Genomic DNA, 16,493 nt, shown 5'->3' on the forward strand with positions numbered 1-16,493 from the left:
GTGCCTCATCCACAGATAATGCAAGAAAGATTAAAAGGAATAAAAATACAAGAGATCAAATATCTATACCTGCCTACCAATCTCAGAAGTGTGGTTGATGATCTCTAGCTCAAGTGTCACAGTTCAAGTATCACTAACACATCATGAACCACAGATTCGTGTATAAAGTATTTGTCATGGAATATTCTCTGTCTCTCTCATCATGTAATGAAACGGGTTTACCATAGGAGTTTTCTTACAAAATGCTGTTCCCATTAAAGAAAATATTTTGAAAGATAATAGCATTTACTTGGAATTGCTTACTTGAATTTAAAGCTAGAGTTATTTCAGAATCACTTTGGTACCCTATTTTAATAATGCCAATTGTTAGTGAAATTTCTAGAACAAAAGAGGGGAAAAGACACACAAGGGGAGCAAGAATAGTCTTGCACCTGGATTCAGCAGATGACTGCAATATCTCAGCTACAGGCTTTCTCTTGTAGCTGCAGTGGGTAAAGCAGATTTAAATTTGTGCTTCCTAGCTTTACCCAGCTGAGATAGTCAGCAGCAGAGTTTTTCTGTATTGTCAAGCAAATATCCAGGCAACAATCTAACCCACTAAGAACTAAATTTTTCTAGTTATGTTTTCTTCATTTCCCATGGTGCGCAAGTCAGTACCTCAGTCACTAAACTGCTTTCAGCCAGCTCCAACATAAAGAAAACTATGTGGCCATATCTACCACATATTTTTCTATGTAGTAAAATGTGGACAATGGTGCTTTCCCTATACTATAGGGATTTAGTGAATATAAATATTTTCAAGTCTGTTAGGAACTCAAATAGCAAAGCATTATGTGAGAGTATAAGAATTTCATGTGTAGGTAAGGGAAATAAGAAAGGGTTATAATCTTCATGCTGTTGACCATGGTAACAAAACTTCCATTCATTTCAAAGAAGCCAGGGGATACAATACAGTTCTTTGCTGGACCATTACTCTGTTGACCTTTTATTTGTATTTTTTTACATTTTCTTGATAAGTTGATTAATAGGGATAGGCTTTTCCTACATATCCTCCAGTCACATCCTGTCATTCAGATTAATTGCTAGATACACTTGGAGAAACAAGTTCACTTATCTCTCATACTTGTAGATAGGAAAGAAACAGCCAGAAAAGGAAGCTTATGAATGTGAGGATGACATTGAAACAAAGCAGTAATAGACTACAAGAAAGAAACAATTAAAAAAAAAACATTGAAATTAAGATTAGAAAAGCAGTGAAGAAAGACAAACAGTGATTTGAATAGATTTTTTTTTTTAAAGACATGAAATAGCATGAATGGTGAAGAATTTTAAAAATAAAACATCACTGTGTAATCTAGGAAGGGGAAGAAGTAAATGCAGAGACCAACAGGAGGAAAAACTGTAAGATTTTATTAGAAAGAGAAAATCATATTTAATTCCCATATTCCTCAAGGGGGGACACAGGTCTTTGAGAGTCACTCATTCTACTCATTATCTGCCTACTTTCCTCTTTAAGGAGTTCCCACTATTCTATCAGCTGGAGGCAACGTTATCTTCACATTCCAAAAGTCAATGAACATAACAGGAAAACCTGCCTCAAAGCAGTAACCATAATGTGACATAATGTGAATGTAACTTGGATGACATGGTTTAGTGTTTGGGTGGCATGGCTTAGTGTGAGGTGTCCCTGCCCATGGCAGGGGGGTTGGAGCTAGATGATCTTAAGGTCCTTTCCAACCCTATTCTATGGTTCTGTGATTCTATGTACTTGTGTGAGGGAAATAGTGAGCAATGCTTCTAGGTGTTTGTTAAACATTTGGTGAGGATGATTAGCTAGTGTAAACTGATGGATTGATATTAAAATTAATGCCAGTGTATTGAAGCTGAGGATCTAGGGTTGGTTAATACAATATCCCTGTTTGACTGAGACAGATCTGGAATACCCTTATACATCAAAAAACCCTTCAATACAGTATTTTCTGTTAAACTTTCCATCCAGGATAAGAGTTTTGGGTTTTTTTTCCATTTTTTTCCCTCTCAAACTGCAGCTTTGGAAGTTAATTAATTTCTGGCTATGTGAAATAATAAAAAGACAAGGTGCTCTCAGAAACATGCTGAATAGAATGGTGAGGAAAGGAATTCGGAAAGATCACCCCCAGATTCCTGTGACTTCCTCCTGCAGGGGTACATAAAGAACATCTTCTAGAAATTAACAGCTTGGATTTTGGAAAACTGGTGCAGTAACAGGTCAAAGGGCAGGGACTCTATACACAGATATGGTTGGGATTTTTTCTAAATGCAATTTATTATTTTTTTAATGGACCCCCCCCCCACCTAAAATCGTAACAAACTTTTTCATTAATATATACCAGTTTTGAAGAAGCATTTGTTGGGAATGACTTTTCAGCTTCAGGATGGTATTTCTGTATGGAGAGAGAAGGAGCGGGTACCCAGTAAAGCAAACAGCTTGGGCTAAGAGAGAGCCAGGTTAATACCCAGTGGATATTTAATTATTTACCTCAAGCAGAGCAGTTCTGATAGGAGAGATTTCCATCTCAAAATCATTAAGATCCTGAAGGGGAAAAGTACTCTCTTGGAAGAACAGAAATATGTGATGTGAACCCCTAATTACTCAACTGTTTGGGAGTGGAGGACATAGGCAAGGAAGAGATGTGGGACATTTTTGGTTTATATCTGTAGAGTAAATTTTAAAATAAAAATGTTGATGGAAGAAAATGGAAATCCTAAAGTATGTGAGCCAATAGGGCTATATCCATTGCTAGTTTCTTACAGAATAGGCACTTAGCTGAAAGAATAGCTGAAACCCCTGTGAAGCAGAGGGCTCACCAGAAGAGCCATCATGGCAACAAGACTTCCAGGTGCCCAGAGAAAGTGAGTGTCTGTGGCTGACCAGGCAGATTCAGTCCATACATCTGTGCAACTTCAGCTAGCTCCTCAGGTATAACACAAGGCCCATTAGGGCTATCTGAATTTGGAACACTGATTTCTAGGCACAGTTATGCACCCAAGCTCCAAAATGAAATCAGATGTGGGTATGCAATATTTGCTCTGATTTCCATGAAAATCTTTTCATACCCATCAAAGTGTGAGAGCCATTATTTACTCCAGCAGTCAGGTCTACACACAGTTTGAGTAGATGTAAACCAGATGCTGCTCACTGGCTTTTCCCCAAGAGGTTAAGCCCTTGGACAACACATGGGCACATCATGGTGATCTCAGCTTGTCCTGGGGGAATGTGCTGTTTCCTGGTTTTGAAAAACTTACTCACCCACAGCTAAGTGTTGGTTTCCCAGATCTTTTTCAATTGTCCCAAAAAACTGCATTACAAATTAAATTTAGAATCTCTATGCCCTATGAACCAAAGGAAAATGAAGAGATTCTTTGCTTTTTGTTCGCAAATCTCAGTTGACAGCTCTGACTCCAGCTCACCAGAATATCCCCTGTAATAATGCTGACCTCACAGCTACAAGATAAGCTTTGTTGGGACCTATTTCTTATTACTGAACTCCACATTATGTACTCTGATTCCCTATGACCATTCCTGGGGGAAAAAGAAATGCAACACTGTAGGCTCAGTTTTGGGCTCATTTTCTTATATTTGCTATATGGATGTGTCGTGGTTTAAACCCAGCCAGACAGCTTTTTTCACTCACTCCCCCCCCCCCCCTTCTTACCCTCCTCCTACTCCCAGAGGGACAGAGAGGAGTATCGAAAAGAATGCAACTCCCACGGGTTGAGATAAGAACAGTTTAGTAACTAAGGTGTAACACGAATCACTACTGCTACCACCAATAATAGTAATGACAAAGGAAATAAGAAGGAAAGAGAATACAACACCTCAGCACCAGCCGACCGATAACTCGCCCCCCCACAGCCCGACCAAGCACCGACCGATACCTCCTCCAACCCTGCAGTCCCAGCCCTTCCAGGTAACTCTCCGTTACCTCCTGGGCATGACGTGCTGTGGTACGGAATACCTCTTTGGTCAGTTTGGGTCAGGTGTCCTGTCTCTGCTTCCTTCCGGCTTTCCCTCCTCCCTGGCACAGCATGAGGCTCACAAAGTCCTTGGCCAAACCAAAACATCATTGTTATCAGCTCTGCTCCCAGGCCGAAAGTCAAAACGCAACACTGCACCAGCTACCAAGAAGGAGAAAAATGACTGCTACTGCTGAACCCAGAACAGGATGTATGGATGCCATGTTGTTTGTAAGGCAGAACCTAGATTTCAAAACATTTTGTTCAGAAACCTTTAAATGCTAACTTTCCTATTAGGAAGCTTTAATCAGTGGTGATGTACTATGGTGTTTTCCAGCAGAAAAAACAATAGTGTGCATCCAAAATCTGAGTCAGGGCTAGAGGATACAAAACAGATGATAGACAGAATGGAGGATCAGGCATGATGTCTGCATAAGAAACTTTAATACCAAAAAGACAGGAATCATGAGCTAGGAATGAGTAAAGTATGCATTAAATGTGTCACCAACAATCCACTACAAAAAAAATATATATATATGTACACTTGCAAGTTCATTATATGCAGGCAGAACTCATAAAGAAAGACTTCAGATTCAGAATAATTTACAGTAGACTTGCTAGTGAAAGTATTTAACTGGCTTGAATGAAGAAGAAAAATGTCAGTAGAAATAAGTATGACATGGTTGCTTGCAGGGACCATTTACAGTGTTGCTTGTAACAAAGCTATCAGGGGAAAGAACAGTCTGCCAGGCAAGTGAGGTGCCTCTGAAGAAAGCTGATTAATTTGCTTCTCCTTGAATGTCAGCTCTCTGGTTCTGCCAGCCTTTGTTGTACTGGGACAGCTGAAGCAGTGGGTGGGGGAGTCAACAGGAGCTTTTTCAAGGGACAGTTCTTTCTCCAAAGCAGCACACTGTCCAACCACACTGATGGCAGCTTCTCCAGCACAGCTACAGCTTGAAGAAAGGACAGGATGGTTGCATGTCACTTACTATTACTTCAGATCTGCTGTTAATCAGAGAGAGATCTTCTACCTTTCAGATTGCAGCACATCTTTATTTTCTGTCATTTTGACATATCCCAGCTGTGCAGCATTCTCTTTAGCTATTACCACAAATACCTCCTACACTCAAACATCTGAAATTAACAGTGTGTGCTGCTCTTTACATATATATATAGCAGTTCTGTTAACTTTGTCACTCACCTTTGCAAAAAGCCAGATTAGTAATGTAATTGTATTGATTGGGCTGAAGGTTTCCTAACTGCCCAAGGCTTTTGGGTGTCTCAAGGCTACTGCTGTTGGCCACCTGAAATCCATTGCTATTTCAAGAAAGAGATGTAAGAAAAGTAACCCCAATCCCACTGGAATAAATTGTGCTGCTTTACTCAAGTTACATTAAACTCTATGTCTGATCAGTTGCCAGAAAGTTTTTTACACATAATTAGAAGTATTTCAGAGGAGAAACTATAAAGGATAGTTAGGAATATCTTTGGTGATATTTTTATGTGTGTGTGTACATCTGATACATAGATAAAAAGTTACCTCTTTTCTAGCTATTTTTTTTTCTATTTTGCCAAGCAACTTACATGATAATTCTTACCATTTGTCAGATAAAATATCCTTTCCCCTTCTTCTATTATTTGTTCTCCAAGTGGAAAATGATGCAACTCCTAAGCCAATATAAGTATTTTGTATTTTCTGTGTAATGTGTATTATTGAAAATTGAAGTTCCTTCCATCTGGGATAAAAATCAGAAATCTGGAGTGTTTGCTGTGTAGCCAAGGACGTTCTCATGGGAAAACCTCTTTGTCAACACAGATTAAGTTCTTATCCTTTTTATGGGATGCTTCTATTCAAGATAAGGAATATGTCCCATGACTTCAGGCAGTCTTTACATTTTTCTGGACTTCTATCACTAAGCAGTTTGAGGTCAAATGCAGATATTATATTTGAATTCCTACTTTACGAAATATACAATTTTGATAAAACACTTCAAAAGAAGTTCAACATCTTTGTCGCTGACATGGGCAGTGGGATTGAGTGCACCCTCAGCAAGTTTGCCAATGACACCAAGCTGTGTGGTTCGGTTGATACGCTGGAGGGAAGGAATGCCATCCAGAGGGACCTTGACATGCTTGTGAGGTGGGCTGATGCCAACCTCATGAAGTTTAACCATGACAAGTGCAAGGTCCTGCACCTGGGTCGGAGCAATCTCAGGCACAGCTAGAGGCTGAGCAGAGAAGAGATTCAGAGCAGCCCTGCAGAGAAGGACTTGGGGGTGTTGGTAGATGGGAAAATGAACATGAGCCGGCTTCAGTGTGCGCTTGCAGCCCAGAAAGCCAACTGTATCCTGGGCTGAATCAAGAGGAGCATGACCAGCAGGTCAAAGGAGGTGATCCTGCCCCTCTACTCTGCTCTCATGAGACCTCACTTGGAGTATTGTGTGCAGTTCTGGTGTCCTCAGCATAAAAAGGACATGGAACTGTTGGAACAAGTCCAGAGGAGGACCACGAGGATGGTCAGGGGACTGGAGCACCTCCTGTATGAAGAAAGGATGAGAAAGATGGGGCTGTTCAGCCTGGAGAAGAGAAGGCTGCGTGGAGACCTCATAGCAGCCTTCCAGTATCTGAAGGGGGCCTATAGGGATGCTGGGGAGGGACTCTTCATTAGGGACTGTAGTGACAGGACAAGGGGTAATGGATTAAAATTTAAACAGGGGAAGTTTAGATTGGATATAAGGAGGAAATTTTTCCCTGTTAGGGTGGTGAGGCACTGGAATGGGTTGCCCAGGGAGGCTTTGAACGCTCCATCCCTGACAGTGTTCAAGGCCAGGTTGGACGAAGCCTTGGGTGATATGGTTTAGTGTGAGGTGTCCCTGCCCATAGCAGGGGGCTTGGAACTTGATGATCTTAAGGTCCTTTCGAACCCTAACTATTCTGTGATTCTATGATTCCAAGTAATTTAAGATTATCAAATTTTTCACTGCTAAAGAGATTTTTCTTCTGAGCAATGCAAATTACTAGGAATGGCATAAGGAGAAAGACAAAAATTATTATCAGTACTAGGAGATCTACTATTCAAGCTTAGTAAATTATATTAGTGCCCCCTTTGGAAAGTGTTTTATAATCCCCTTCAGTTTCATGACCTAATAAAACGTTATCATCAGAAGAATGTTGTTATTTTTAGTTAGATTTAACTTTGTCAGCCATATTTTTCAACACTTGAAGAAGCACATAGCACAGTGGTTACTTGAAACAACTTTTGAAACACAAATGAGACTATGACCACATGAAGAAAAGCAGGCTGGCTGTAAGCTAAACAAGTACAATACAAATATTAATGCAATTTTATTTATTTATAGTGAATAGTTTGATTTTCAGATGTCTTTGAGCAGAGATTCGTTCTGCTTTCAGGAGGAATCAAAATGCCATTATGAACTGGAGACTGAACATTTAAACAGGAGATAGAGAAGTGATGGGTGTACTAACTTTTATAGGTTATTTGTATGCATAATTCCCTGTGCAGTATTTAGGTGTCTGTGTTTAAAAACTCGCCATTAAATGCATTCTCTTTCACCTTCTCAGTGTTATGGATTGAAAAGAATTGTTAAGTACAATAAAACTGTTCTGGAGACGTTACTACATATATGAATTTGTTTTAAAATCCACAGCCTCTGTTTCTGGGAATTTCAGAATCAGTTGGATGAAAAGAATAAATATGATTTAGCCATTTCTTGTTATGGGTACAGAATGAAACCTATGCATTTATTTCACACTTCACTGTGAAATAAAGCAGAGCAGATAGCAACTCCAGAAAGTATTCTGCAAGATGAAAATAATCATTTGCTTTGTTTATATGAGTTATTAGCTTTACCTGAACTGAAATGCATTTCAATTACTCCTTAAAGAGTATTTTCCCTTTGACTGTAAGTCAGATCTGTTGTTGAGCTCTCTTAACAACGGACCCCTTCAGTGCCCTCTCAGCAGGAATGAAACATCTCCATCGTGTGGTCAACTGCAAAAAATCAGACTTTTTCTTCTGAAAATCGGCTAAAGGCGGGTGGTGGGAGGGTATCGGCCTCCCCACGGCTGCCTTGCCCCTCTCGTCCCGGCGGTGGGGATGCTTACCTGTCCCTCCACTCCTAAACACAAGAAATTTCTATGTTCTCTTTGGACAAGGCATAGATACAGAAACACCATCTGGAAAAATACTGAAGGCAAGATGCTTATGGATAAAGCCCTACAGTACAGTGGCTGTTCAGACTGATTAGGAAATCATGATCTTGCCCTTTCTATTATTTTTTGTGAAGCCCAACCACATAGCTACTGCATCCCTCAAATTAATTACAAACAAGAAGTCAGCTCTGAAGACTAAACTGATTTGGAGTACAGAGAAAGTGTTAATTATAAATTGTCAATAAGTTTCAAGTACAAGAAGATGAAAAAATACCTTACTGTGGACTGTCTTATTATGTAACTCAAGTAAATTTTAACAAGCCCCATGGATGTCTTTTTGCCCTGTTTTAAGATGCCATAAATATTCTGTTTTGTACAAATGAAATCAGTGGTTAGACACCATTTTTTCTCACCAGCAGCAGATACAAGAACCCAAGTTAAAATTGTCTTTCTTTCACGAGTCAGAAATAATTAAGGTATAGAACAGGGAGATGTGACTCAGTATGATATTGAGGACAACAATAATTCAAGGACTAAGTAATTCAAGATATTTGGTTTTTTTCAACCCATCTTCTGGATAGCCCTTAAATATTGCAGTATAAAGTAATGCAACACTTGCTTCAAGCTTGAACCATGCTTTCATCCTACCACACTTCTTTTTACTGTTCCTATTCAGAGTTATTAACCCTCTTACCCTCCTTCCCTATCAACACCAAACTGCATTGCAGGCTAGGTTTCTTTCTTCGATCCCCTCTCTATGAGCAAGTGTTTTTAATAGGGAACTAAGCAGGAAATTTTCCCTTCAGTATGGTTTTATAGTGCAAGTATTGGTTAGGTCTATCTTAAATAAAACATTAGGAGCCATAGCAAGTGTCTTGCTAATACCATGCTTATGTCAAGCTGTTCTCAATTCAGTAAAATACTCTTCAGTCTTTGCTCCAACACCACTGTCTTCAGCAGACTTTGAACAGCCCCTCAGCTTAGTACACACCACATACTGCACAGGCCTGCTGTTTTGTTATGCAGTAAGTATTTTACTACCAGGCAAGGATTTATGTTTTTGTTCTTTTCTAGAGGCGTGCAGCTGACAATCTGAGAAGACATCATCAGTACCAGGTACAGGCCCATGTTTATTTTCTTTTGACTTTTTTTTTTCTGTGCTTCCAGAAAGTTCATGGGGTAAAAAAAAAAAAAAAAAAAAAAAAAAGGAAGAATTTCATGAGAAAGAAGAAAGAAAAAAAAAAAAAGAGAGGAATAATTCACAAAATGAATACTTATTTCATCCTCAGCAAACAAGCATAGTATTTTTGGTGTTCAGAAAAACAGCATTTGAGAAGTAGGGTTGTCTACTTTTGGGGTGGAAAAGGGTATTTTATAGAGGAATAATAAACTAAGTAGTATTTTGCCCACTGTAACATGGATTGCCTTTAAAAAACATCCCACATAGTCCCACCTCCCTTCTGGGATTCATCAGGATTATATGTGCAGCTCACTGACATGTTTCATGAGAACCTGCTCTCCATTTCTCCACCTCTGTTTCCCCACAGACTTCCTGTCACAAACTTCTTGTCGCTTAATAACCCGACTGCCTAGATACCCTGTAAGCTGTTCTTCTACTCCATTCTTCCTGCTTCAGCCTCTGATTTTTTGAGATTATTGAACAAGGAATAATTTTCAGATTTATTTTCAATTTTTTTTGCAAGTTAAACAAGATGTGGACTGTACACTTGTAGGTTGGGTAATTAATGGATTCCATATGAGAAATGACTAGGTAAAGTAGGACTCTTCCAACCTGAAAATGAGACAGCTGTGAGACGTACAGCAGGGATCTATAAAATCAGGGGGAAGGTGAACAGAGAGCAGCTGTTTGCCAACTATCTACAAACTGAATACCAAACGCATACTGCACTGCATTAGTAAGGCTGTAGGCAGCACTTTGAGAGAACTGATTATTCTTCTCCAGCCCACACTTGTAAGACTGGAGCAGTGTGTCCTGTTTTGGGCCCCCCACTGCAAGAGAGATGTTAACAGGAAGGAATCCAGGAAACAGCCACCAAGAGAAACCGGCATTTCAGCCTGTGGTAGGTTAAGGGGGATCTAATTGCTGCCTTCAAGAGCACAGCGGGTGGTTAGAGAGAAAGGCAGCCAGAGTTTTTTTTAAAAAGGAGTCAATGGACACAAACTGCAAGAAGGGAAATTCTGTAAGGAAAATCTTCATCACGGTGATGGTAGGAAAGCATTGGAGAAAGTTGCTCATGGAGGCTGCAGCATCTTCACCCTTAGAGATATTCAGCACTTGTCTGATTACAGCCATGAGCAGGACCAGACAGCCTCCAGGCATCTCTTCCAATCGAAATAAATTTACGATTTTTAGAAGTAGAAGGCAACAGTGGAAACTATCACAGAGCAGGTTAGAAATGAATAAACCCCTACACAGAATCTTAGTCCAGATATACTGTGGAATTTATTGGTGGAGGATTTGTGGATGCTGAGAATTTACATGAGTTCAAAACACATAGGAAAACCTGTCACAGGCCATTAAACCTAGAGCTGCTGTTGCTGATTCAGAAAGTCTTTGAATCTCACATTGCAGGAGGTTTGGGAGAGTATAGCTGGAAATAAGATTATACAACCACAATAGACTTACAGTCCCTCATGAGGCATCAGCAACTCCTCGCTGTCAGATTGCCTGCTACTGGCATGAGACATGCCTTCAGTGAACTGCAATACAGCTCTTTTCAGGGCAATTAAAGTCATCACTTTCCACTGAAAAGCAGAGCAAATTTCCAACCAGATATAAGGTTTGTGCGGTTTTTGTCATGTTCCTAAAGCACAGACAAGCCCAAGCAGGCCTGGTGAGTGTAGGTTTAGTAACTAATCCCAAGAAAGCTAACACAATATTTTATGTTTTTAGGAAGTTATGAGAAATCTGGTGAAAAGATATGTTGCAGCAATGATAAGAGATGCCAAAACTGAGGAAGGACTAACAGAAGAAAATTTTAAGGTATGTGGTTTTCTTATATGTTTATAGGTGTTCTAGTAAGATATTGTAAGACTGTGAAGCATATTTCTCACACTTCTCACTTGTTTAGGTAGTGTATAACTTGCTTCCTAGAGCAGTGTCTGTTATGATGGACCACACAGAGATAGTATTGTACATCAACACCAGCAAGTCTCCCTCTTTCTCTGGAGCAATAATCAGCTTTATCAGCTGGTTTGAATTGTGTCAAGTGGTATAAGGGGACAACAAAGGGGAACTAAGTGGGTGTAACAACATATAATATATGGGAAAGCAAGATGCAAACAGTTTCAGGACATAAGCAAATAGATTTTTTTTCTGCTAAAGTCTGCTATCATGCAGCTAGTGGTGAGACTGCACTTTGATTCCTGTGTTCAGTTCTAGGCCACTCACTACAAGAGAGATACTGAGTTGCTGGAGCAGGTCCAGAGAAGGGCAATGAAGCTGATGAAGGGTCTGGAGAATAAGTCTTAAGGGGAACAGCTGGGAGAACTAGAGGTATTTAGTCTGGAGTAGAGAAAGCTCTCTACAGCTACTTGAAAGGAGTCTGTAGTGAGGTGGGGGTCAGTCTTTTCTCCCAAGCAATAGGACAAGAGGAAACAGCCTCAAGCTGCACCAGAGGAGGTTTAGATTGGATGTTAGGAAACATTTCTTCACTGAGAGGGTGGTCAGGCATTGGAACAGGCTGCCCAGGGTGGACAGTCACTGTCCACTGCCCACTGCACAGGTGGAGTCACTGTCCCTGGAAGTGTTCGAAAAACGTGTAGATGCCCTAGTGACATGGTTTAGTGGTGGACTTGGCAGTCCTGGGGTAATGCTTGGTGATCTTAAACGTGTTTTCCAATCTAGTTGATTCTGTGATTCTATTATTTATTTGTACACAGAACACCATTTTTATTACTTAAAAGATAGAAAATTTAAATAAGTAGTCAAATATACTTCATATTTAGTATATATCACAATGCTTACATCCATTACTGTGTATTTCTAGCATCTTGCTCTTTTTCACACCTCAAACTTCAAATATTCAAAATCATATTCATGCAGAAGATATAACCAGAGCCTGAGCTAATTGCTTCATTATTGCTTTATTCAAAACACCTTGAGTGCCACCACACGGCATATACAGGCCCAGTCAGCATAGGTTTATGAAAGGGAGGTCCTGCTTGACTCCTGCTATGTGGCTCGGTTGATATGCTGGAGGGAAGGAATGCCATTCAGAGGGACCTTGACATGCTTGTGAGGTGGGCTGATGCCAACCTCATGAAGTTTAACCATGACAAGTGCAAGGTCCTGTACCTGGGTTGGAGCAATCCCAGGCACAGCTAGAGGTTGGGCAGAGAAGAGATTCAGAGCAGCCCTGCAGACGAGGACTTGGGGGTGTTTGTCTATGAGAAAATGAACATGAGCCAGCAGTGTGCACTTGCAGCCCAGAAAGCCAATCGTATCCTGGGCTGCATGAAGAGGAGCATGACCAGCAGGTCGAAGGAGGTGATCCTGCCCCTCTACTCTGCTCTCATGAGACCTCACTTGGAGTACTGTGTGCAGTTCTGGTGTCCTCAACATAAAAAGGACATGGAACTGTTGAAACAAGTCCAGAGGATGATCCACGAGGATGATCAGGGGACTGGAGCACCTCCTGTATGAAGACAGGATGAGAAAGATGGGGCTGTTCAGCCTGGAGAAGAGAAGGCTGCATGGAGACTGCATATCAGCCTTCCAGTATCTGAAGGGGGCCTATAGGGATGCTGGGGAGGGACTCTTCATTAAGGGCTGTAGTGACAGGACAAGGGGTGATGGGTTCAAACTTAAACAGAGGAAGTTTAGACTGGATATAAGGAAGAAATTCTTCCCTGTTAGGGTGGTGAGGCACTGGAATGGGTTGCCCAGGGAGGTTGTGAATGCTCCATCCTGGGCGGTGTTCAAGGCCAGGTTGGACAGAGCCTTGGGTGACACGGTTTAGTGTGAGGTGTCCCTGCCCATGGCAGGGGAGTTGGAACTTGATGATCTTAAGGTCCTTTCCAACCTAACTATTCTATGATTCTATGATTCTTTGACTAACGTTCTATTGCAAGGTGACCACTTAATGGATGAGGGACAGGCGTGGATGTTGTCTAGACTTTAGTAAATCCTTTGACACCATTTCCCACAGCATTATCCTGGAGAAACTGGATGTTCATGGCTTGAACAGGTTTATTTTTTGCTGGGTATATTCTATGAGGGAACGGGGTTTGTTTAGCCTGGAGAAAAGGAGGCTCAGGAGGGTTTTATTGTTTTCTAAACCAACTACCTGAAAAGAGGTTGTAGTGAGGTGGGGTCAATAACTTCTTCCAACTAACAAGTAATAAGGTAAGAGGAAACAGCCTCAAGTTGTGCCAGGGAAGGTTTATATTGGATATTAGGAAAAAATTCTTCCCTGAAAGGGGTGTCAGTCATTGGAACAGGCTGCCCAGGGATGTGGTTGAGTCACTATCCCTGAATGTATTTAAAAGATGTGTAGATGTGGTGCTTACGGACATGGTTTAGTGATGGACTTGGCAGTATTTCGTTTACAATTGGACTCAATAATCTTAAAGGTCTATCCCTTTAGAGAAAATGAAGAGAAATAGAGACCTCCTGAAAGCAAGGTACCTTCTACTGAGAAAGGAGTTTGACAGATGTTGCACTGGCTGAAATCAGCCTGCAATAATTAGTTCTGACTTACCTGCTAGCTGCCAAATATTTAGTGGAAATAGACAAAGCCCTAGCTGTGCTGCTACTCACAGGGAAGTGTGTGCACATATGTGTGCCTAGGGCATGCATGTGTCCCCATGTGTGTGTAAAGTGTGGTATTAAGAGCTGAACAAAACGGTGTTATCATGATGGGATTATACTGTCTAGCAGACTGGGTGCAGGTCTTCAAGCTGTCTGTGCTCCTTCCTCCACCACTGACAGTGATTTCTATGAGTAGTCTAGGCTAAGGCACATTTTCTCTGAAGTTTCCTCTGGTAGAATTGCTGATTGCTTTTCTGACTCACCTGGAAGATCCATTAGACAGTCTGCAAAGCACCTTGAAATGCCAGGTATTATCCATATGGTGAAGTTTATTACTGATCCCTAGCATAAGCCTATTTATTTTTCTCTTTTTAATTACAAGAGGAAAAGTCAAATCAGCTTTTGTGCTCTGTTGTTTCATCTTTCTTCCTAAATTGTAGGAGTTAAAACAAGATATTTCCAGCTTTCGTTTTGAAGTCCTGGGTTTGTTAAAAGGAAGCAAGCTGTCTAATTTGCAGACTGCAAAAATGAACAAAGACACTTCCTCTCTGTCAGAAAATGAAGAAAATAGTGAGAGTGAAGAAAAGAAAGGAAAGAAAAAGAACTTCAGCCTTTTTGACATAACAACTATGATTCACCCAAGATCAGCCACTATTGCCTCTGAACCACATAATGTAAGCAATGGCTCAGCAATGATGGTGTCAGAGTCCACTAAGGAGAAACAAAAGCGTGTGAATTTTGTAACAGACATAAAAAATTTTGGGTTATTTCACAGACGATCAAAACCAAACTCTTTGGAGCAGAGTACAAATAAAATATACACCGTTTCTGAAGAAGTTTCCCGTCAACAGGCAGAAGAACAAAGTGAGAAAACTGATGAACTGGAAGAGGGAGAACTGACCATGAACTGTGAATTAAATATCCAAAGTCCTGACAAAAAATGCACGTTAGGTGAGTCACAGAATAACAGTGACTCTTTGGATTCACAGGAAGAGGGAAATATATGTGCTTCAGAAACAGAGAAAATGGAGATACAGAACTCAGAACCAGCCACACTGCAGGATCAGCTGGACAAGGAATTGGAGATTAGCATTGACTGTGATGAGAAACAGGAAACAATTGATCAGGGTGATTATGTGATAACAAGGTTGTGATGCTTACAGGAGGAAGCATTTACAAATATATATATTTTGCATAATGCTTTTTGGGGGGGAATGTTTTAAGAATTATATTAGCAAATGAAGAATTACACTTTGTAGTACTCAACTGTGGCACATGATCTTGTAACATAGTAGTCAAGAAAAAGATAATATGGGAACCTTCTGTTTTGTAGCCTGCTTTAGCTTTCACGATTTGTTTTACATTTTTTAATAAATGGAAGCATCTTGTATTCTTGTACTGTTGCAATAACCCACAGAAACTTTTTAGCTATCTTTTTCAATTACAACAAATGCAATTTCTCTCATATGATGGTTGACTCTTATGATAAATATTTTTCTATGCAAATAAAAAGTAGCTTAAGAGACTTGTAAGCCTTTATTTAACTTTGTAGGTTCTTAAAAGATTCTGGGCACCATAATAATCATAAGCTGTTCCTGTCAGCATAATTCATGTCAAGCTATTAGAATCATTTATTTAAATTGCTATAAACTTAATTTGTTTCAAAAGCTATACAGAATCAAAGGATAAAATATATTCTTTTATTTATTGAAGGAATATGGATACCTGTAAGTTATGGAAGATCAGTCTATTTAATTATTTAATTACAGCTTTTCCCCCCAGCAAAAGGATTATCACTGTCCTGTTACCATTGTTAGAAGCATTTGCAGGACTTGAAGACTGTAAAAAATAGTGTTTCTTGTAGTAAAAAGAATAACTGTGGCTTGCTAAGAACTGATGACGGATTACTCTTTGGAAGTCCGTAATTACAACAGCTACTGCTTCTTCAGCCATTTATTTTTCCAAACATGGACAATCAATGCATTTTGCCTTCAACTTATGCTTTTGCCTTCACAATACACTTTTATTTGCTAAGAGCAAGATACTTCAGGAATAAATAAACATACACTTGTCCCCTGAGTACTTGGAAAAATGCAGCAATTTGTTGAGAAGTTTTTAAAGGCAAGCCTTAAGAGAGTTTCTTTGACAGCTTCAGAGTTTTGGGGGAACCTGATTGGAGGTTTTGATAAAAAAATACTTAGACATTTAAATGTATAAAGAAAACCTAATAGTATTTTTCATAACTGATGAGTGACTTATTGTCTTAGTCAAATCAAGTATTTTTAAAATTAAACAGTCTGTTTCTTTTTAAACAGTGACTGGTGTTCTACATTATTAAAAACGTAATTTTACAACTGACCTAAAAATAACCACCCTTGAACTGTCAGCACCATCCTTCTCTCTTGGAAACACGAGAATATACCACATTGGTGTGGTCATTTCATTCTTAAGTTGCCTAGCCCTGCAATAATAGATATTGCAGTTCATCTTAGTCTATATTAAGGAACCTCCAGATGCATAGAGTACACTTACACTGAAGATGAAAACCAGC

The 16,493-nt window shown here is 39.9% G+C and overlaps 1 protein-coding gene across 1 annotated transcript in view; it reads left to right on the forward strand.

Moving 5' to 3' along the window:
• TRPC4 (transient receptor potential cation channel subfamily C member 4) overlaps positions 1 to 16,254 on the forward strand; it is a 141,472-nt gene extending 125,218 nt beyond the window's left edge. The window contains exons 9-11 of the mRNA XM_061345117.1: positions 9,244 to 9,285; positions 11,084 to 11,173; positions 14,383 to 16,254. Of these exons, the coding sequence (XP_061201101.1) occupies positions 9,244 to 9,285; positions 11,084 to 11,173; positions 14,383 to 15,096 (846 nt within the window). The 3' untranslated portion in view covers positions 15,097 to 16,254. The remainder of the gene's footprint in view (positions 1 to 9,243; positions 9,286 to 11,083; positions 11,174 to 14,382) is intronic.
• Positions 16,255 to 16,493: the final 239 nt, after the last annotated feature.

This window comes from Neopsephotus bourkii, unplaced genomic scaffold (assembly GCF_033783945.1).
Source record: "Neopsephotus bourkii isolate Nb327-2 ecotype Australia unplaced genomic scaffold, CSIRO-AGI_Nbou_v1 NB_36, whole genome shotgun sequence".
Classification (NCBI taxonomy): Eukaryota; Metazoa; Chordata; class Aves; order Psittaciformes; family Psittacidae; genus Neopsephotus; species Neopsephotus bourkii.